Below are 23,876 nucleotides of genomic sequence, written 5' to 3' on the forward strand. Positions count from 1 at the left end.
GAATCTGATTTGGCCTATTTAGGTCTTTGGACATCCAGTACACATTTGAGAGCAACTTGACAGTCTTCTTTAAGCAGGGATTTGTATCTGAAAGATGTTGTGAAGTTCTTATATTCCACAGTTCTTATTGTGCATTTAATTTCTTCACACACAAGATTCCTTTTAAAACATATATGTATACATTAAACCTCCATTGCATTGTTCTAATGAACATTTTATAGCAAAAATGCTGTGCTCTTAAGATTTTTAATAGACGCACTTTTCTGGTGGTCTGAAGGCTAAATAAAACAATATTTATTAAGCAATTTTGCATTAAACTGTAACCACAGAAAAATATGCATCTTCTGAAACTTGCCACTGGTGTGCAGTGTAGACTTAGAAATGCCTCTGTAGAGAGTGATAGCTCTTTTGTCATTAAAACAGAGAGAATTTTCCCTTTCTGGTAGTTGGAGTATTAAAGCATATGTACTCTAGCTGGTCTCGTTTGAAAAAAAACAGGTTGATTCTAAGCCTGGTTCCCACTGGAAATGACAAATCACTAAAATTGGCAATTGCTGGCACTCCCATTAGCAGTGCCAGTATCAGCAGAGGTGCTTGGAATTGACTGTATATGGAGACTAAACTATGAAATATGTATCCTTCACCCTTAGGTTGAGGAACATTTTCAGAGCAGTGTTAAAAGCTAGATTTTGGTGCTGCTCTTTCTTTTCTGGGGAAAAAGTAGGAAACCCGGAAATCAGTCACCAGAGTTATTCATCTTGCACTAGAAATAAGTCACTCATAAAAAATATCTCTGAGCACCGTTCAAGAAAAAGTATTCTTCCAAACTCTCTCTCTATTTTTCATTATAGCTTATGGCTTATGACTCTTCTTTACTTCAGTATCTTAGTATTACAGCTCTATGACCATCTTGATGTACTTTCCTCATGGTAAAGAAGAGACAGGACTCCAATGTACTGAATGAGATCCTATGTTTTGATGTTTACATCATAAGCTAGTACAGATGGGTATAACTCCTTTGAGGTTTTTAAGGTCAGGCTTGACAAAGCCCTGGCTGGGATGATTTAGTTGGGGATTGGTCCTGCTTTGAGCAGGGGGTTGGACTAGATGACCTCCTGTGGTCCCTTCCAACCCCGATATTCTATGATTCTATGAACTCCACTACAGCCAGAGTGGCTATGTCCCTATACTATCAAAATGTATTTGTGTATCCTTCCAACCTAGCTCGTCCCTAGGAATTTTGCACAAGGTATGCATGATAAAATAAAGCAAGGAGTATATTTAGCCTTTCCTTAAAAAGTCACCTTCATTGGAGCTCAATTAATATGAACACATTGAATTAAATATGGTATTCTTCAACTAGTAAGTGCTTTAGGGAAGAGGCTGAAGGAGATGCATTCAACCACATAATGAGTTTATTTTTTTCTCAGTAGTCCTTTAAGAAGTTCTACCGCCACTTATATCATCTCAGATATCAGCTACAGAAAAGCAGTATATCAAAGCAGTGCAACCTCCTAATGGCTGAAACTTAAAGTGGTCTTGTTCATTTGTTGGCGCTACAGGGCTTGTGACCTGCCGTTCTTTCAGCTAGTCTCAGAGTTTGTTCCTTCCTCATTTAAAATCACTAAATATGTATCCAAATAAACTAATGCTCTAAAAGAGGGAAAGGTCACAGAAAACAGAGAAAACAATTAACCAGAATGGAAGAAACTGTAAAGTGGCATGTGTCTGAGCAAGAATCAGTGGCAGACTGACAATCAACTGAAGAGTAAATTAAAGCTTAGTGGCCTGATTCTCAATTGCCATACACCTCTGTGAAGTTGTTTTCATCTGTGGTGTAAAGCATTACCAAAACCAATATAGTAGCAAGTTACAGCCATTTTGCATTTGTGTAAATGACTACACCGTGACTGCATTGGATCGGAAAGTGAAATAGAAAAGAGCAGTTATAGAGTTGAAAAGAATATAAAAAGAATATAGAGTTGAAGGACAAAAAGGAACAAATTCTTGTGCTGCATTACAATAGCATAGTGTTTGTTTCAATTACGAAACGTATAAGGGAGGTCTTTGTGTGCTTTTTGATGTGCAATGAAAAGAATCACTGTCCACTCCAAGGCAAAGCTGCAACCATCCTCTCAGATGCATTTGCCTGGGGAGACACCATAAATAGACTCAGAAGTTATATCATGGTTTTGTGGGAAAACAGTAATGTCTAATTATTAGCATATTTTATTGTTTATTTAAGCAGTAACTGTGTACTCTGTGCTGTACAGAACTCAGATAATCTCTGCCTTCACTAGTTTACAATCTAAATTAGACTGACCATGAATAGCCTACACACACTGGACACCTCAGAATCATGAATGATTAGGAATATTTCTTTAAAAAGTTTTGTCACTGATGACTTGTTTACAGTGCAGAAACGAGTTTTTAGGAGACAGGATAGGTTTTTTTAAAAATTGTGTTTTTTTATTTTTGTTGAAATGTTTTCAATAAAGTCAGGTTTCTCATTCAAATACTTCATTCAAATTTGCCTTTCAGAATATTTTTCCATATTCCCTTAGTTTGCTGCTTTGACAAATGTTCCTACCAGTAAACTCATTTGCTGTTTTTGAAAAGATTAGTATTAACTTGGGAAAAATGAATATGTATTCATCAATGAGTTATGCTCAGAAAATTGATAATGAATTAACTCAGTGTGCACAAAATTATAGCAAGTTGGAATATATATCACCTGGTTTAAGGCACCTAGTTCTAATACTTTGCACTTCCTGTAGTAGCTGTCTTCCATCTATTCTTGCACAGATCAGGATGAGGATAATTGTTAGAGTTGGTTTTAAAAAATGTCTATAAAAATTTTTTTGAAGAAAAATGGCCTTTTTTCCCCCCCAAAATATTTTTTCTGGGTGTTTGATGGGAAAACTAAAATCCCCAAATCTTTTTGGTTTTTGAAAACATAATGTTTTTTGGTTTTCTAAAATAAAACCCTAATCTCTTTTTATTTTCTTCTTTTCTTTTTTGGTTGAAAAAATGAAAAATTCCTGTGGAAAACATGACACTTTTTCATTTCTTTCAAAAGTTTTCATGGAAAATACTGTTTTCTGATCAGCTGTAGTCATCATGTCTGGCTTGATTATGGAGCCCTTATTCACCATGGTGAGAACTGACTTTGTGACCAGACTTATTGATTTAAGTAGGATTATTTGTGTAAGTGCTCATCCATGTAAGTATGAATTGCCCAACTACCCCTGGATAATAAACCTATCTATTAATGAATTAGATGCATAAGCAACCACTTGCTTGCCTAGAATGCAACACTATTTTCCACTGATGTGGAGTTTACATTATTGACTTAACAGGACAGCCAGATATTGTTAATTGTGTTTAATTATATGGATACATGCCATAAAGGGAACTAAATTTCATTATTGTATGCTGATGGAGAATTTTAGATTCACAACGGACTTAGTGATCCTCCCCAGCTGGTGGCTTTGTGCATGTCTTTGAAAGGAAGATTTGGAAAGACTCATATCACATTCCTGATTTCAAAAGGATCTTTCCATGAGCTCTGAAGAAACCACAGATGGATCAGCAGATACTGCTTGTCCACAACTTCAAGCTTCAAGTATCTAGTACTGTGACCATTTGGAAGCAGTTTCTCTCTGCACCTAGTATCTAGAATATAGACAGAAACCATACAATCCACAAGCATTTTCAGTGCTGGGTTTAGGAAAAAGTAAATATACCTGCTGCATATGTAAGTTTACTACCACATCTGCTTGGCTATGTGGCTAGGATGAAGAAAAGTTGGTCAGATTTGTTGTTTCATTGTGGCTATTGAAATAGAAGGTGATTTTTCAGTCAGCTATAATGCACAGAGAAGAGTTGTATTACTTTTGGAGCAAAGAGAAAGCTTGGGAGGTTAGAGAGAGCCAGCCAAGCATTATTCCTGTGTTTAATTTGTAACATGAATTTGCCTTTTCAACCTGCATGTACTGACTGACAGTGAGTTGAGGGCCTTGGAGCTGTTGCATTACATCCTGTTTCCTTAGATTCTAATTAATCAAAGGATTCAATTTTAGGTAAAATCTATTAATGTTGTTTTGTTTAGAGAGTCAAATTCTGCCCTCAGTTATACCCATGGAACCCCACTTATTTCTATGAACAATCAGGAGAATGAAGTTAGGAAATGATCCGACGCCCACTGAAGTCAATGTGAGTCTTTTCTGTTGTTGTCAATAGACTTTGGATCAGTCCCTAAATGAGTCTGAATGGATGGCAAATTCTGCCCTCTTGTAAGTTCTCCATGGGCAAGTATCACTTTGCGACATGGAAATAAATTTAACATTTATTCACATGATCCTATGTAGAACAAGAGGGAAGTGCTCAGTAAACTACACAAGGACAGTCTGTGCCACTTCTCCTGGTGGTTGGCCCACTAAAGGCTGGCGATCACCTGCTATTGCTACTCGCTTATCTAGTTACTCCTTTAAGTCAAGTGATCCAAGGTCTGTCTGAAGAACCTGGGTTCACACCCAGATGACAACCCACAAGATAAGGTTGTTGTATGCCCCAGCCATCCTCTCCCTCAATTCCAGGCAATCAATGGCTCACCGTACTTTTTTTTTTTTTTTCTCTCAGAAGGCCTGGTCCTGCATTTCTTGCTGGGTAAAACTGGGTAAAACGCCCATTGATTTCAGGGGTCAGTAAGAAATATAGGGTTGGCTCATAGATAGAGGCTGAAGCAGAATTTTGCTTAACCCTGGCTTTTTCATAGCACAGTCTATCAATTAAAGAGAAGGGGATCATTACAGCAGTACGAGGGAACTGCTCCGTGTTTTACAAGACATAGTTATACTCTCCTCTGCTTCTCTTCAAGCAACCTCAATGCAACACCTTTCACACTGGATCTGCAATAACCTCAAGACAGACTGGCAGGTGATTAGATACAAGTCATTTGTTATGATCACAGATGACTTGTGTGCCGATGAGGAGCAATGACTGCAAACTCTATTGTGACTTTATAATATTTAATATTGAAAGGAATGAGGTTAGGTTGCTAAACTCTCTTCATTTTGAATTGCAAGAGAGATCAAAAGCATGTAATAGAGTGAAGAGCCAACTTGTTAATTTGTGGAAATGAAACAGCACATAAAAATAGCACTACCTGTGAGGAACAGGCTTTGTTAGGCTATATTTGGAAAGTGATTTGCTCCTTTAAACTAGTTCTGGATGGTTGACTGACTGAAAGTGAGGGAGAAAATTAATGGGAATGCCAGGAAAATATCTTCACATAATATGTCAGTGTTTACACCTGGCTTGATAATTCATAATTAAAAATTTATGACACGTTTGGTTCTCTTTCTGCTTGTGAATTGTCCATGAATAGATCATGACTTTTTCAAATCTATTTGTTCTGAATTATCGGCAGAATAATTTCTATAAATTTTTGATTACCAGCAAAACTTTTGTTGCAACAATTTAATATTCAAGTTGTTTTTATTGGACACACACAGCTCACATGAAATATTTGTGTTCCCTGACTGGAGGAGTATAACTCTAAGAATCACATATCTTATGATTATAAATTTGAAATTGTGCTTTTGATTATATTCTGAAATATTCAGTTAAGATTTTGCTGCTTCAGTGAATATGCCTTCCCACAAACACATTTACTAGAATATTCATGAAAAGAAAACACAAAAGAGAAGCAAACACAATTAAAGGAAATTTCTTTCAACATTTAAATTAATATTTTCAGAATTCCCCCCCCCCATATTTTCCCTGCTGTATATAGCGCCATGTAAGGTTATGCAGACTGAAAAATTCCATCAAATTATTTTTTTTATCATCCAGTGGTGATGAGTCTAATGCAAAATGAATGATCTGTTGTGACACTCTGAGAGTACCTATTACTAATGTTGGCAAGCTTGTGCCACAATAACACCATACTCAACATATAGACCTATTGAAATAGATAGGACTGTGAAGTATGGGAGTTCCCAGTATGTGTAAGGATGCCATAAACTTAGCCTTTGTTTACAATTAGTTATACACTATAGCTGGAGAGAGAGACAGGATTCAGCTTTTCTTTTCCCCAAAGGCTACCACACTTTTCAGAGCCCTCCCATGGAACTGTTCTTAATTTAAATAGCTTTAGAAGCATTCTGGTGCCAGGATGCCTTTTCCCTTCAGAGTTAAATCCCTAGCTCTGGACAAAGGGCAGGAGGAGAGCATTTTACGGAAGGTCTCTTGTGGAATGCCAGGGGAAGAGGGGCCCTGTTACAACTGATGATCTGTGACACTGTGACGTACCCGGGGAACAATCCAGACTAATGAGTAGCTGTGTCATCCCTGCCCTCTAACTAGGGGTGTCTTTCATAATGCTTTGCTGCTGTAGCCTCCAGCCTGGACTGCCCACAATCAGCTTCCAGCATCAACATGCAAGTCACTCTCAGCTATGTCTGTATGTGTGCTCCAGCCAGCCAGCCACATCTTGACTGACTGAAAGTGGGGAAGAAAATTAATGGGAATGCCAGGAAAATATCTTCACATAATATGTCAGTGTTTACACCTGGCTTGATAATTCATAATTAAAAAATTATGACATGTTTGGCAACATTTTGGGGCTTTCATCAGCCTTGGTTATTTTGCAGGCTGGCCCCAACACCCCCCCCCCCTCCACCCCTGACCAGTCTTACAGTTGTCCCCAGAAATGAATGTCTTGTACTGCCCAGCCCTCTCCTGGACAATGCAAGTTTATATAAAGTCCATTATTTTGTTAATAGAAATAATAAGCATACAAGTTGCCACCCAAATGGAGTTTCTCAAACACTTCAATTTAAACACACTGGATTAAATAATAAAACAACTTTGTTAATTATAAAGAGAGACATGTTAACTGAGTACACGTAATGAGGCATAAAGATCAGAAATGGTTGCAAGAAAAATAAACATAAAATACAACGAGCACCTAACTCAACAAACTGTGTTAAATTCAAAGCAAAGTTCTCGCCACATGTTTTCATCAGTCTTACTGACCAAACTTCTTAGTTCAGGACCCCTTCTCCCAGAATCCAACTAATGATTCCTTTTGTTGCTTCAGATGCCATAAATGCAATGGTCTGTGAGGTGAGGCCCTCCTTTTTATAGTTTCTGTTCCCCATTTGAAAAACATTTTCAGCTGGATACCAGGAGACAAAAAGTCTATGTGGAAGGATGTTCTCTGCTACTTTTTTCTCACATGTTTGAGCTGTTTTTCTCTCCCCGGCCTGCTTGATGACTGTTTACTGCTTAGAGTCATAGATTTTAAGGTCAGAACGGACCAGTATGATCATCTAGTCTGACCACCTGCACAATGCAGGCCACAAGAATCTCATCCACCCACTCCTGTAATAAACCCCTAACCTATGTCTGAGCTTTTGAAGTCCTCAAATCATGGTTTAAGACTTCAGGGTGCAGATAATCCTCCAGCAAGTGACCCATGCCCCACGCTGCAGAGGAAGGTGAAAAACTCCCAGGGCCTCTGCCAATCTGCCCTGGAGGAAAATTCCTTCCCAACGCCAAATATGGTGATCTGCTAAACCCTGATCATGTGGGCAAGACGCACCAGCCAGACACCCAGGAAAGAATTATCTTAAATGCAAATTAAGCATAGCACATGGTCCATTGTTTAGGACAGATCTCTTTTCCAACTTCTGCTTAGGTAGGGCTGTGGTTTGGAATATGTGCTAATAACACCATGCAGGGAAATTTTATAACTTCACATATGGTGTTGCCACGTGTATTTTATCAAGATGAAACTGAACAGCAAATTATGAGTATTCAAATGATTTCTTACAAGATATACGTTGTATAAAGATTGTTACAATAGTGTGTAAGGTGTGAATACAGGGGTACATTCTGTCACAGATACTTATTTGGGAGGATAGCTTGCCTGTTCCTATATGTGAATTTTATTGCAGTTGGGTGCGGTATAAGGGTCACTTCATTGTTTGTGGTAGCTTAGATCTTTACAGTTAGCTCACGCTGCTAGTGATTATGAATAGTGAACATAAGCGGTTTCGGGGATCTGGCATCCCAATAGAAGTCTTTCAAATATCGAAGCAGTGGGAGTCAACATGTCAGCTACCCACTACAAAGGGCTATGCAGGACTTCAGAACATGGATTACAAGTCTCTGCTCAGCTCCATCCTGTTTATTGCTTAAAGTTCTTAAATCTGCTTTATCTACCCAAAAACAACCTCACACTTGGCCTTTGCAAAAGAAGCATTATCTTTTTAATTTCCTGAAATGTAATAAATTGTTGAGTTTTCTTATATATGCCATCATAACTGCAATATTCTTTGACCTTTGCAGAGCTGGCCAAATAACAAACAGGCAGAGGATTCTCTTAGAATGTTGTTTATGTACACCAGAATCTCATCAGACTCCAACAAGAGAATGTACTTTCCTTGTAGTCAGGAAATATTATATAGAGGTTTGAGCAGATGTAGATTCTATTCCCAACTGTCGCTGACTCATTGTGTGATCTTGGGGGAAGAGATGGATCCCCTCTGAGCTTAATTTCAAACTTGTGCATAAGGTATATAGTACAATATTTAATGGGCACATAATTCGTAAAGCATTTTGTGCCTGTTGTAGAGGTGCTTTGTAAGTGCAATGCATTATTTATTTATTTGCTGCTACTAACTGTCGGTATACGTTCAGTTGGACAGTTCTTCTGGCAATTCTACTCTAAATTATTAAAATAATTTTAGGTAGTGTCTTGTACTATACTTGAATAACATTTGTTACTTGTTTAATAATATAGGGCTGGATTTTGCTCCCCCTTAGCTAAATTAAATAATACCTTATTCCACGACTCATTGTGTTGAAATAAGAGGCAACTCGTGAAATTATGACAAGTTGAAATTGCTGAGACCACTGGTTATCATGCTGAGAAGTATCATCTCATTATTTCCTTGTGCTCCTATGTCTGTCTGTATCCATCAGTTGTGTCTCTAAGAGTCTTATACTTAGATTGTTGTCACGTTGGGGCAGTGACCATCTTTTTCTTCAGTGTTTGTACGGCACCAAGCAGAATGGGGTCCTAGTCCATGACTGGGTCTGTTCTGCAATACAAATAATTATTATTAAGTGAGATGCTGTTCGGCATAAGTAAGGATATCACAATCTGGCCCATAGTGAAATGCATGTACGGAGAAACTAAAATTCTATAGGTAAATCAAGTATCCAAGGTTGCTTGTTGTTGGTTTGGAGAATTAAGGTTCTTTTAAGACTCATTCAATTACTGTAATGCTTCTTTGCTAAAAACACTGTTTTGCTGTGTAGCACAGGTGGAAGGTTTTGCTGACTTCCAGATCCATGCTTACCCCCACCCCCACACACGAAGGCACATTGCCCCAAAAAAGGAAAAGTAGTTTTGACAACTGTTCGGTAGTAAGAAAGATTTGCGCAAGTTGGACTCAATTCCCTAATAACTGTTAGAGTCCCGTATGTCAGGGAGAAGATTGTGGTAAAGTGTTTTTTTTAAAAACAGACAACCATAATACAAACCAAACCAGCCTCAGATCATGAAAACTCTCTATAAATACCACACTTCTGTGTCATTTCAACTTTACTTAAATGAAATGGCAAAACCCACAATTTATAACTGTTTCAAGAGCCCTTTAAAAAAGTTGTTCTCAATGGAAACAAGTTACTCTTCTTTGAAATATAAACCAAATGTCTATTACTGAACCTCGAAACACATGTGGGAATTAATGAACAGGCATCTTAAATTCTTGTAAAACTAGGATGTCACTGAGGCAAATTAAGGGATGAAAGCTCTTTCTTAGCTTCAGATCTTTTGGTTAAGAATGCTCCAAAGCAGCTGCTCTATGAGATTTAAAATTAAATTAGAAGAAATAATTGCTATAATCCCTTTGCCTAAAACAATCTTTGCCATTTACACAGGTTTTTCAACAAAGTTTGTGTAACCTGTTACTGCTGCCATCCCTGCTGTGTTCGTCTGTCATAATCCAATTGACTACAAGAAAAGCATGCTAATGATTGTAAAAATCCCACTTGGAATGAACATCAGCGGTTCCAATTTTCCCTTGCAAAGCTGAGGAACATAAAAATTCAGGTGTAGGTCTGTTCCCACCTCCCCCTCCCCCTCCCCCACCGAGACTGTACAGATCAGGAGAAAACTAATACATGGATTTGGTTTTGTTCTATTGGATGAAAACCTCACTTATCAGTGTACTGTAACAAAGAGAAATATTCTATGGTTTCACACATACAGAAGTGCTGATTCTTCAAGTAAATGATAGCTTGTCAGGTTCTAAGGATTTTGTTTGAGTCCTTTATCATTTTTAAAGGTCCCCTCCAAGGATTATTTCATTCTAATTCTTTTCTTGACTGCAGTTAGAGCACACTTTAAATTGTACTAAAACCATATAGAATGTTCATATGGATTATTCTTGGGTTTGGACTAGAATAATTATGTGCAGCTCAAGGCAAAAAAGAAATGCAGTTATAAAATTAAATCATACTAATCCAATTTTAAATCTGATTTACACATAGAAATATGGCAAACTGAGCATATTATACAAGACATTTTGTTGTAAGGTAATTTTAAACCGAGTGGAAAGGATTTGGGAAAATGATGGGACACAATAATGGGGTTTAACATATTGGGGGTGCTTTTGAACCCAATAATGTCAATAAAGGTTTATGGCCTGTTTATATGTTAAAATCTAAGCAATACAGATGTGCACAGATTGTTCAGTGGCTCGAATCACTGCTAGATCTTCCTTTCTCACTTGAGCTTACCGCTTCCTGCAGCTCCCATTGGCTGGGAACAGTGAACTGCAGCCACTGGGAGTTGTGGGAAGCCGTGCCTGTGGATGGTCAATGTAAACAAAATGTCTCGCAGCCTGCCAGCGGATTACCCTGATGGGCCACGTGCCGAAAGTTGCCAACCCCTGATGTAGAATCTTATTTGGTCTTCATGGATCTGCATTCTGAGGTCAATTATAATCTTTTGTGAGTGTGTGTGTGTGTGTGTGTGTGTGTGTGTGTGGTGACTGCTGCCTCAGTATCAACTTTACATTTAAGGTTTTCCTATTTAGATTCTTTCATGCTTAGGTTTTGTCTGTTCTATTGAGGATATAGTCCCTATAAGTATGGACTCAGTGATCTTATTATAACACTTCCTCTTGGATTGTTTCCACTACTTTTGGTCACCTCATAGACTCAGACTTTAAGGCCAAAAGGGGACCATCATCATCTAGCCTTACCTCCCACACATTGCAAGACACAGAATCACACCCAAAACCTGTGGCTGAGTTACTGAAGTCTTCAAATCATGATTTTAACATGTCAAGTTACAGAGAATCCACCATTTACTATAGTTCAAACCAGCAAGTGACCCATGTCCCATCCTGCAGAGGAAGGAGAAAACCTTTCAGGGTCTCTGTCATCTGACCTGGGGGAAAATTCCTTCCTGACCCCAAATATGGCAATCAATTATACCCTCAACACACAGGCAAGACCCACTAACCAGATACATGGGAAAGAATTATCTGTAGTAACTCAGATAATCCCTATCACTCTAGTGTCCACTCTCTGGCCACTGGAGAGATTTGCTAATAGCAGTTGTAGATGGGCTACATGCCATTGTAGGCAGTCTCATCATACCATCCTCTCCATAAATTTATCAAGCTCAGTATTAAAACAAGTTAGGTATTTTGCCCCCAGTCCTCACCTGGAAAAGCTGTTCCAGAACTTCTCTCCTCTGATGATTAGAAACCTCAATCTAATTTCAAGCCTAAATTTATTGATGTCCAGTTTATATCCATTTGTTCTTGTGCCAATATTGGCTCTTACCTTAAATAACTCCTCTCCCTCCCTGGTGTTTATCCATCTGATTTATTTATAGAGAGCAATTATATCTCCCAGCAGCCTTTGTTTGCTTAGGCTAAACAAGCCAAGCCTTATGTTTCCTCTCATAAGGCAGATTCTCCATTCCTCTGATCATCCTAGTAGCTCTTTTCTGCATGATTTCCAGTTTGAATTGTGTAATAGAGTCTTTGGTGGATTAGGTGGCCTAGTTATTAGTTTGCCTCATTCCACCTCAGAATGGGTATGTCCTGCAGTCCTGGTCCATCTTAATGAGAGGTGTGGTGAGATGGGCAGGCGGTTTGGGTTCCTCCTGTAGTAGGGGTAGTGGTAGAGGAATCTGGATCCACCCATTCAACTGTTCAGGATGTTCAGGTCAACAGTGTCTGGTCCTGAAGGTGCCCTCTGAGTTACCCTCCTTCAGTCACTTCCTACTGATATGTTTCTCTCCCAACTTCCAGTCCCCAATAAGATGAAAAGGAAAAGAAAAGGCAACCAAACAGTCAGCCCCAAACAGCATCAGCATATAGTCTTATTCCCTCAAGGAGGCTTCTCAGATGCCCTTGGCAGGAGTCTGCAGGGTAGGTCTGTCCTCTTCCCCAGCCTACCCCTTCTGAGATGGGTTTCTCCCTTTTTTTCAACCTTTTCTTCAGTTAGAGCATGTACTGCAGGGCTGGGACTATGTAGGCCCAGTACTGTCCTTTAACCCCTCTGGCCCAGTGTGGGGTTTGTCTACCCCATCACAAATTCATCTTTCTGAAACATGGAAGACCAGAACTGCACACAGTATTCCAGATGAGGTCTTACCAGTGCCTTGTATAATGGTAATAACATTTTCCTATTTCTATGGGAAATACCTTGCTTGATGTATCCTGGGATTGCATTAGTCTTTTTCACAGCTGCAACCCATTGGCAGTTCAGAGTCGTCCTGTGAACAGCCAATACTCTCGGGTCTTTCTTCTCCTCTGTCACCTCCAACTGATACATCCACAGCTTATGGCAAAAATTCTTGTTAGTCCGTAAGTGCATAACTTTGCACTATTAAATTTCATTGCATTTCTATTATTGCAATTTTCAAAGTTGTCCAAATCTTCTTATATGATATTCTGCTCCTCCTCTTTATTGTTAATACCTCCCAGCTTTGTGTCACCCACAAATGTTAATAGCACACTTCCACCTTTTGTGCCAATGAAAATGTTATATAAGATTGGACCCAAGACCAATCTTTGAGTAAATCAACTAGTATGATAGTTCACTTTTCAGCATGACCCATGTAGTCTCCCCTTGAACCAGCTGGTTACCCAACTATCAATTCTCCTATTAATCCCCATCTTCTCCAGTTTAACTAATAATTCCCCATATAGAATTGCATCAGATGCCTTACTGAAATCCAGGTAGATCTACTGCATTTCCTTTGTCCAGAAAAACAATCTTCTCAAAGACAGAGATGAGATTGGTCTGGCACATTCTACTTTTTCTAAAGCCATGTTGTATTTTACCCCAATTACCATTTACCTCTGTGTCCTTGCAGTGGTTTGACCATCGTCCCTCTCAGGCTCAGAGGGAGGCCACTCCGCCTCACTGCGGCACACCGATCAAAAGTAAATGAGCTGGGGAATTAGCAAATGACTAGTCTCTAGTCCTAGCCCTTTGGATGGGGCCTAGCAACAATCTGTCATTAGCCTAGTTTCCTGGCTGGGACAGACAGCACATGCAGTTGGGTGCTCTGGCCCCCTGGGAGCAGTCTTTAGCCCAGCACTCTGACTGGGGCACACAGCAAATTCAGTCAAGCTCAGCCCTGTATGTGGGGCAGAGCAGAAACAGTTTCTAGCCCAGTTCCCTTTTTGGGCATTCAGCAGACAGAGGCCATTTGGCCTAAGGTGAGGAGGCAGCCAGTCTGGGGTTGACAACAGGAGGTAGGGGGACCTGGGCCCAACCTACTTCACCAGGTCCCATCCCAGTGTCTTAACAGTGGCAGAGGGGTCTGTTACTGGGTCAGTGGAGATCCCACCAAAACATGCTGACTCATGCTCTGGCAGCAAAACCGGACTACCACAGTCCAGAGATAGAGCTCCATAGTCCAAGGGTCCTTCGTCTCTTTGGGTTACTTGTCAGATGGCAGTCATGGAAGCTATTCAGGGTCCTCCTCCTGGATCTGGGGTTGGCACAGCTTGGTCCCTGGTCCAGAGGCCAGCAGCAAGGCAGAGGCATCCGACTCCTTCTTTGGCTCTAGCCCAACTGAGCTGGAGGCCCCGCCTCTTTTACTTCATGTTCTGCCTATCTGCTTCTAGTACGAGGGGCAGGCCTGGCCTGGCTCCACCCCCCAAGGGAGGAGAGTGGTCCCTTTCCCTCAGGCTCAGAGAAGGGGCAACTCCACCTCACTACAGTCCTTAGCTCTGTCTTTCAAAATTTGTTCTAAGCTTGCATACAACTGAGGTCAGACTAATGGGCCTATAGTTTCCTGAATCACTTATTTTGCCCTTTCTTAAATATAGGTACTATATTTGCAATTTTCCAGTTAAAGGGTATAACCCCCAAGTTTATGGCTTTATTAAAAAGTCTTGATATTGGGCTTGCAATTTCATATGCCAGTTCCTTTTAATATTCTTGGATGGAGATTATCTGGGTCCCCTAATTTTGTCCCATTAAGCGTTTTGAGTTTGGCTTCCACATCAAATGTGGTAATTTATACTTACATAACCTTGCTCCCATTAGCCACCCTGCCACTGTCCCCAAGCTCCTCATAATCCCGATTAAAAACTGAGGCAAAGTACTTGTTTAGGTGTTAGGCCATACTTAGATTATCTTTATTCTTCACCCCATCCTCAGTTCTTAGCCGTCCCAATTCTTCTTTCTTTGTTTTCTTTCATTTCTGTGGCTAAAGAATCTTTTACTATTGGTTTTAATTTCCTTCATAAGGTCCAATTCTGCTTGGCTTTTGGAAGTATTCGTTTTTCCCCTTCACTTTGTGACTCCAAGAGGTAGCTTTCATTGATGATACATCCCTTCTTCCATTCCTTGTAGGCTTCTGCTGTTTCTTAATAACCTTTTTGACATGCTTCTCCATCCAGTAGGGTGTTCAACCCTCCCTATGGTTTTTCCCCCCATACTTGGGATGCAGGCTTCAGGAAGTTTCTTCAACTTTGACATAAAGTAAATCCTCCTCTACATTCAGATCCTTGTTCTTCAGTCCAGTTCACTTCCCTGACTAATTCCCTTAATGTTTTAATGTTTGCCCTTTTGAAATCAAGTTCCTTAGTTCCAGGCCTATTTTTGTTGATCCTTCCATTTAGTTTAATTTGATTAACTCATGATCACTCAAACCAAGGTTTTCCCCTACAATCAGTTCTGCTAAGAGGTCCTCAGTGCTTTCTAATACTAAAGCTAAAATGGGATCACCTTTTGTTGGTTCATTGACTACTTGAAGAATCAATCTGTTGGCTATCACATCCAGAAATATTTGGGCCCTACTATTATTAATAGCACTTGTCCTCCAATCTATATATGGGAAATTAGTTTCCCATAATCTCATAATTCCCTGTAGTACACAAATAAAGGGCAATGCATAGGGTCCAATCTAAGGAAGGAATTTGACTCAGAGAAATGATCACGCCTTAGACTCGGGTTTTTAACAACCAGGAAAAAAAGAAGGGTTGGGTATTCAATATATCGTGGTGGAGGAAACAATAAGATTTGTTTACAATGTGTTGGGGAAGAGGGATTAAGTCTAAAATGACACTAAAATTGCAAGCCCAAGACACAGGTTATGAAAACTCTTAAAAACAACAAAGAAGTTATTTGAGTACAAACTTGATCTTTTAAAAAGGTGTTCAACTGTTGACATAATATCCCTGTGTGTAAGCAGCCAACTCAGAACAATGTAAACTAAACTGTACCAAATCTGCTGTTCTCAAAATATTTCTTGTTGAAGAGAATAAAATTCATCAGTCATGAAGTAAAATCCCATGACGTGTGCCTGAGGGTTCTTTTACGAATATTCCTTTTGAAAAATAATTCTGAGAACTTCTCCCTGTGGCTTCAGCACTGTGAAGTTTGTAACACAAAGCTAGGAATGTTGCTAGATCAGTTTGAAAAGTAAAATTGGAACTTTGAGACAAGTTTGTCAAAATTGATAAGTAATAGTACTGAGAAGTCCTGTAGGGAATAATTTTTGTGTTTCCCATTTAGGATTCTATGATATTACTTGCTACAGAAACTGAAAAATTTAAAGAAAAACATAGCCATTAAATTACTGCTCAAAAATGAATAATCTTCTGGATTGTAGCAGGGATAAAATAAAACATGTCTACTCTGGAACTTCAGAGCTATACAACCCAAAAGTCAGGCCAGAGAAGGTTTCATTTTGGACGCGTTTTCTCTGCTAAATCTGGGATCCAAGTGTTAGTTGGAAACAAAGATCATTTTTCCAGCAACCTTTGTATCTGCCATGCCCCAGAGAAATCATCAGAGAAATAATGGAACTGAGGTGACTGTGTGTCAGGATGGCCAGTGTTAGCTCACCGTTTCCTTGTGCTCCCCTGTCTATCTTGTCCACCTGTTGAGTTCTCTTATGCTTGGACTGTAAGGGCTATGGAGCAAGGGTAGTCGTTTTGTTGGTCTGTGTTTGTACAGCACCTAGCAAAATAGGTCCTGGTCCCTGAGTAGAATTCCTACTGCAATACAAATAATAAATAAAATATATAAATGACACTAATAACCTCATGTGCTATGTAATGGGTATCATGCTCCAACATTAAATCAGGAAATTTTCTTACAAGCAACCATAACTTTATGAAGTTTTCTATTAAAAATGGTTATAGGTGACTGGTTAGATGTATTCAGACTAATTACAGTGACTTGCAGGTTGGCAAAGGGGCTGTCATTCTCTGTGGCCATGTTGTATGTCATTCTAATAAGGATGCACTGTTTGTTTTGGACTTCATTCATCTGAGTATGTATCAACACAGACAGATTTCATCAGTGATACTATCAGAGTGATTCAAAGAAAGTGTTTTGAAACACTCAGATGTTATAATTGCTTACAATTCTTCCATGGATAGATAATATGATATCCTGGTGGATATTAATATCATAATGTATTCTGACTTGAGTAATAGCTGTTGCTCTGGCCAGTGCCCTCAAGTAGATAGCTTCTTTTAGAGGGAGAAATGGTTCACTTTGAGATTAAAAATATTCTCTCTTCCTTCCCCCACTTTGCTCTTATTGCAATAGAAACATAACTGCATATAAAGTTTTGTAGGCAAGAGTCGTGAATGACTACATTACTCAGGAGCAGCAAAACCATATGGGTGTTGTTCAGGTCATCCAAAACCCCTTCACTCAAAAGCACACCAGACCACCCTGCATTTTTGTTTTGCCTTACATTTAACAGAAACTATTTTGGAAGTGTTTTGCAGCATTCTTTAAATGTTACAATATGCTGTATATACCTCTAACATGTAGAACCACTATTAATCCAACTGTATGCATGCTTTGAGGGAAGGAAAATGTATGTATGCAGAGAAGAAAGCTAAACTCCTTATCCATCAGAGATGCCCAACCCCTATATGAAATGCACAGTTTCAATGCCTTCATAATATGTAGTAACATAGATCATCTAAATTCAAATGGAAATAAACAGCAAGAAATATTTTATAGGAAGTTATGGATTAACCATAATTGTTAGGTCACTGAGTAAAAATTTGGATGAATACCTATATCTGATTATTAATAACATTAATTGTTACTTGTCTTACTATGGCATCTCCAAGCCCCAGCCATGGACCAACACCCTATTGTGGTAGGCACTATACAAACACAGAACAATATATTTACAATCTAAGGCCCCATTCCTGTAAACACTTATGCACATGCGTAATTTTATCATGCAGCTATTCATAATAGTAAAGTTAAGCGTGTGAATTTTTACAGGATTGGGGCCCAAGTATTAAGATAAGAGACAGGTGGATTTAGATAGATTGGGGAGCTTAAGGAAAATGTGAGACAATACTGATCAAGGTCATAGGCAGTAATATCAGCACACCCCAATGTCCTAAGTGTTATGGGGTTTTTTTTGTAGGTATCACAGCAAAGGAGAGTTGTAAGGAGGATAATTTAAGCTACTTTGTGCATGTTTATAGGGAGCTTCTCCCATGTGTGATGGGCATGTAAACAGGGTGGCATGCCCCATTAAAGGTAAAGAGGCCTGGGGCCAGCCAGCCCTATTCAATTCCCCCAGCTGGGAAGAGGTCAACTGATCTCTGTAATGGGCTGAGAGAGTTCAGTTGGGAGAATCTGCGGTGGAACTGAAGGGAAGGGCATGTCCTCCTTTCAACACTGACAGAGGCAAGGGGAACAGCCTCTGAGGGTATGTCTACGCTGCAATTAGTTGGCTCAGGTCATCTGAGTTGGGCATGCGGGGCTTGGGCTTTTGGGTTTAGTTGTGGTATAGATGTTTGGGCCCAGGCTTGAGTCTGGGTTTTGGGGCCCCACAAGTGGCAGGGCCCCACAGCCTGGACTCCAGCCAAAGTCCAAAATATAGACAGCAATTTACATTCCCGTAGCCAAGCCCCATGAACCCAAATCAGCTGACATGGGCCAGCCGCAGGTGTTTAATTGCAGTGTATATATACCCAGAGACCTGTAGGCCAGGGTTGGCAGAAGAACTGCTTGATTTTGATGCTTTCCCTAAATTTTATGTTGAAAAAATAAAACTGTGTCTAAAAATAGACTTGGATGTAGCTAAGGGTCCTTCCTGGGAAGGTGAGGAGAACCAACCATAATTTTGGGTTAAAAAAAGATACAGAATGAAGCTGGAGACTACAGTATTTTCTCCTTCTTAGAAACAGTTCCTCCAGAAGACAGGAGAGAGATGTTTTTGAGACAGTGGGGAGGAAGCATTCACTGCCACTCTATGTGCCGTTACAGTACCTATTTGGACATGAAAGAGGATTTCATTCTGCCCTGCTATCAAACTGGAAATATTCAATTAGAATTTGTTTTTACTGTTTAAAAATTTTGTGTTTACAGAAAAACTAACAAAATTTCCCATAGTTGTAAAAATCCGTTAAAAAATCAAGTTAATATTGATCCTTTAATTGTTTTTCATATAATAGGTATGAGTAGGAATGTGTGAGTATGGGCAGGCATTTGAAGGAGATCCTCATATAAATTGATTTACAAACAAATTGTCCACTGAATGTACACTTGGGTTCTGATCATGTTATGTGCAGTAGGTGAACTACTGCCTTTTCCTGGCATCTGATTGACTTCAGTGGGACTTCATGCACTTACAGCATCTGTAGGACCAGGGCTATAAATAAGTGAACTATCATTGGTACCATGAAAGCATTTTATATTTGTTTGTATTTAATTTTGGCTGTTAAGATTTTGTTCAGGATTGTTTAATGGGAACAGATTTCCTAGTTCTTTACTGATGATGCTAAATAACTTCTGTCTTTTAGCTGAACATACTACATGACCTACACCAAAATGAAGTGGAAAGGAATTTTGAAAATATAGAGGATGAAACTGGTGCCCGAAGCAATATAGACAGAAAGATGTGTGAATTAAGAACAGAGGTAATGTTTTTCCAAGGCATATCTAACTTCTTTTGCAGATACATAACTCTGCATATATATCAAATAATAGTTTCTATGAAGTTAAAGTTTGTAACGTTATATATCTTTGGAAAATTCAATGACTCATGTACAAACCATTGTAATGATCAGTGTCTCCTACACACAAAAAAAGTTCTGTAATAGCAGACAGGCAAGGAAAAAATAGGAAGAGAAAAATTGCTGATTTTTTGGCATTTAACAATAACATTGTGCAATGATATCGGCTTGCAGCAGACTAAGAAACATTTGAACGGTGCAGAAAGGAAGAAATAGTTCATTTCCAAAGATGTTTGAGCAAAAATGCATGTCTCATTGTGAGTAAAACTCATTAACAAGTTCAATCTGTTGCTGGGTTTGGTGTCTCAAGATATTGTCAGATCCAGTGACTTATATCATATATTTAGTAGAAATTTTGGTGGACTTGATGGAGTTCTTGGAAGACATTCTCACAGTAACAAACAAACAGTATAATTTTATTTTTGTCTTGTATTGAACTGATATTTGAGATACTTGTCAAATAAAATTGTGGCAAGAATGTCTCCTCCTGCACAGAGAGTGTCATGGATTCTGGAATTCTTTGTTCACAGTTTTTAGATGAGAAAAAAGTAATCCAGAGTTGATCATCTGTATAGTATTAATCATTGCACAGAACTGCCAAAGATCACCCACACTGAGTGACATTTATGCCTGTAGACCACCACCCTGCCTGATGGGACAGCAGCGCCGCTAGAATTTCACACAGGCAGGCAGCAGGGATTGCCCTGCCATTGATTCTTTCAGATCCTGAGGTCTTCTGCAATGCTCACTCAGCTCTCATAGCTGCCACAGAATAACAACCAGGGAGAATAGGTGGCAGCAGAACACTAAGTGAGATGAATGACGTAAACCCATACATCACAGGTAACTAAGCCCACCTACTCCTGAATCCCCTCTCCAGCTGCTTCTTCTACCTGGCAATAGAGATCCTGTATGAAGGGGGATTCCTAAAACATGTTTATAGGGAGCTCGGTGGGATCAGTTACTGCCTCCCATTCATATTTGCTCCCTGTCAGTGACTGGGAGAAGGGATTTGTATCACCCTGAACCCATGCCTGGCATGGCTTTTTGTAGTGGTGGTAATGTAATGGTAATGTGAGTTTCTGAGAGAAACATCACAGATGGAACAGCTGTGCACAACTTAGCTATGATTGGCTGAATTTTAAGAATGGCTACTCACAATCAGAATAGAACTGTGAGTAATCTTTGACATAGGTTCATGTTATGTGTCCATATTGTTCAGGGTAACTAAAAATCTTGATACAAAAAGAAGTTTGGAGGGAGCTCATTAACAATGCAGAGGTGATCAATGATCTATTAGTTAATGCAAAGGACTGGGACTTGAGTCTGCCTTCAGTCCTTAGATCTGACACAGTCCTCATGTGTAATGAGGGCAAGTCACTTACTCTTTGGGCCTTAAGTTCCCGTTCATAAAATGCAGATAATAAAACTTCGCTACGTCACTAGAGTTAAATCAATAAATACTTGGGATTCTCAAACACTCTGATGATGGGCTATGAGAGAGTTCTTTCATTTCATTGTGCTACAAGGGTTTTTGTTGCCTTTCTTTATATGCAAAAGTCTTAATGTATACTTCATATGTGCTTTAATTCCAAGACCACAAAACATTTGTTGGTAGGAAATTGCCATTTATGCTATCTCTTCAGGACAAAGATGGCTCAGATATGTTCTTAGAGGAGCAATGCCTCTAGCTCCACTTCTCATGTTGCCTGTATGAATGGGAAGTAAGAGTATGCAAAATTCCCAGGCAGACTGCATGCTAAAACCAGCTTCCCATAGGCCCTGTTAGAGCAAGAGAACTGATGTATAGGACAAGAGGTCTTTCTGTTCTACTTTGTCGCTATTTTCAACATATAAAGCACAGTGATAGCACAGGGCTCTTCCCTATCACAAACATGAGTTGAGTCAAATTTAAAAAAAAAAAGAATTAAAGGGACACTCTCTCAGATATTTTTTTTTAAATTGACTAATTGTAAAACATTTCAATATGACAGAGCACTATTTAAAAAGGCTGTCCTGACTTTGGGGGAATGAAAGAAAATCCTGTACCTATTGCCACGTTCTGGGGGACAATTCAGACCAGTGAGGGGTTGTATCATTGCCTGCCCTGTAACCCTGGATGCCTTAAATGCTCTGTTGTGGTGGCTCACAGCCTGGACTCTGGCAGCCACCTGAGAAGCATGACGTGTGTGTTAAGCAGCTCTGGCTTAATGCTCTGATTCCAGCAGCCTGTTTGTTACATGCCAATCAATGAAGGCTTCGTTGCTACTAGCCAAGTGAATCTAACACATGTCCAGTCTCAAATTTTCCCAAAACCATGTACTCTGCAATGTCTGGCCCTTTCCAGGACCATTCAGAGGAATAATAATGTTGTGCATTTTGTCTCTTTAGAGAAAAAAACAAGCTTATCACTTTAACTGGAGTTATCATGTCAATTCAAACACAGCAGTGGGTTGGTTTAGATAAAAATAAAACAAGTGTATTAATAAAGGAAGATAGGATTTTAAGTGAGTTCATATATAAAGGATAGAGTTAGAAAGGGCTACAAGGAAAGAAAGGTGGAAAAACTCTTTCTAGAAATTAAGACTTAAAAAAACTATAGTCTTGGTTCAAGGTAAGATGTTTACCATGCTTTCTTCTAGCAAGATCTCTGACCCCCGACATCTCCCCACACGTACACACACATATCCTTGGTCAGTATCTCTCCCCAGAGGCAAGAGATTTTTGTTCCTTTGTCATCTTATGTGAAAGATAAGATGTGGTTCTTTGCTCCTTTCTTCTAGTCCAGTGAACCTTTGAAATGGATTTTTCTGATGGTTACTCCTCAAAATAAAGTTCATTCAAGCTGTGAGGAAGGAGACATGGAGTGTGGTGGTGAAAGAAGTTCCATGCTGGTTTCTTATCTCACTGGTGTTTTCAAAATGCAAAGGGATCTGTTCCTGCCCACTCTGAGGTAAATCAATGGCCACTAGCCATGTGATTGCTAATCAACTCTGATGACACCCGGCTGGAGGCATCAGCTTGTCCTGTATCTGGGAGAAATCTGTTTAACCACTCCCCAGACTTGCCTTGTAAACGTTTTTTAGTCCCACATTTTCTTCATATTTCTATGGTCCCTTAGGCATTTACCAAACATATACCATGCAAAAATATGAATGACCAGTGTGTTGTTTTTCCTGTGATACCTTACACTATCAGATTATGGTTCATGGCATTAATGCATTGGAGCATGCTGAACTGGTCATGCCATCTGAAACTAACTACCAGAAACCAGTGAGCCCTTTGATCCCTTCCATTGGGATGCGGTTAGAGTCACACACATCTTTTTATAAGAGATTTTCTTCTCCGCTGAATATAGTTTTTTTTCATCTAGGGACTATATGGGAAACAGTGAAACTGACTCCACATAAAGAACTGTGAAATACTCCAAGTCAGTGGCTCTCAATCTTTCCAGCTACAATACCCCTTTCAGGAGTCTGATTTGTCTTGCATACTCCAAGTTTCACCTCACTTAAATACTACTTGCTTATAAAATCAGATATAAAAATACAAAAGTGTCATATCACTCTATTATCATTTTACCATATAATTATAAAATAAATCAATTAGAATATAAATATTGTACTTACATTTCAGTGTATAGTATATAGAGCAATATAAACAAGTCATTGTCTGTGTGAAATTTTAATTTGTACTGACTTTGTTAATGCTTTTTATGTAGCCTGTTACAAAACTAGGCAAATATCTAGATGTATCTACATGTATTCCCTGGAAGACCACTGCGTATCCCCAGGGATACATGTACCCCTGGTTGAATACCATTGCTTAAATAAGCCAAGTGAAAAATAATTTTCTGTTAGAGTACATTAACACAGTTATAAATATTGATTTCAGTGTCATTACTCCTTATTTTATTTTGTTAGAAATGGGAGGCGAATCAGGCCCAGTAAACAGGAGGTTACACCATTTTAGGGGATTGCAGGACACAAAGAACGAAGTTCAGAATATGGAGGGAAAAGGGACAGGCAAGGCATGAAGAAGAGCATAGAGAAAGTAGGAGGAAGTGGCAAGATCTACTGTTAGAGAGAGAGAGAGATGTTATGAAATGCCTTGGAGGCTAGAACTGGGAACTTGAATCTGACGGGATAAAAGATAGGAAGACAATGAAGAGGTTCAGATGAGTGAGTGTTGTGGTAATATATAAAGTAAGCTATGCAATATTATTTTTTTCTTTATATCATCATATTGTAAAGTATCCAAATGGTTCTCCAGAATTAGGCTCATTGTCTCTTTATTATTTAATTTCCCTACATT

The 23,876-nt window shown here is 39.2% G+C and overlaps 1 protein-coding gene across 1 annotated transcript in view; it reads left to right on the top strand.

Annotated features, from left to right (window-relative positions):
- Window positions 1-23,876, top strand: part of CCDC102B (coiled-coil domain containing 102B) — a 316,005-nt gene that overhangs the window by 28,576 nt on the left and 263,553 nt on the right. The window contains exon 4 of the mRNA XM_073329434.1: window positions 19,350-19,466. Coding sequence (XP_073185535.1) covers window positions 19,350-19,466 — 117 coding nt within the window. The remainder of the gene's footprint in view (window positions 1-19,349; window positions 19,467-23,876) is intronic.

The sequence above is a fragment of the Lepidochelys kempii genome, chromosome 2, assembly GCF_965140265.1.
Source record: "Lepidochelys kempii isolate rLepKem1 chromosome 2, rLepKem1.hap2, whole genome shotgun sequence".
NCBI classification, from domain to species: Eukaryota; Metazoa; Chordata; order Testudines; family Cheloniidae; genus Lepidochelys; species Lepidochelys kempii.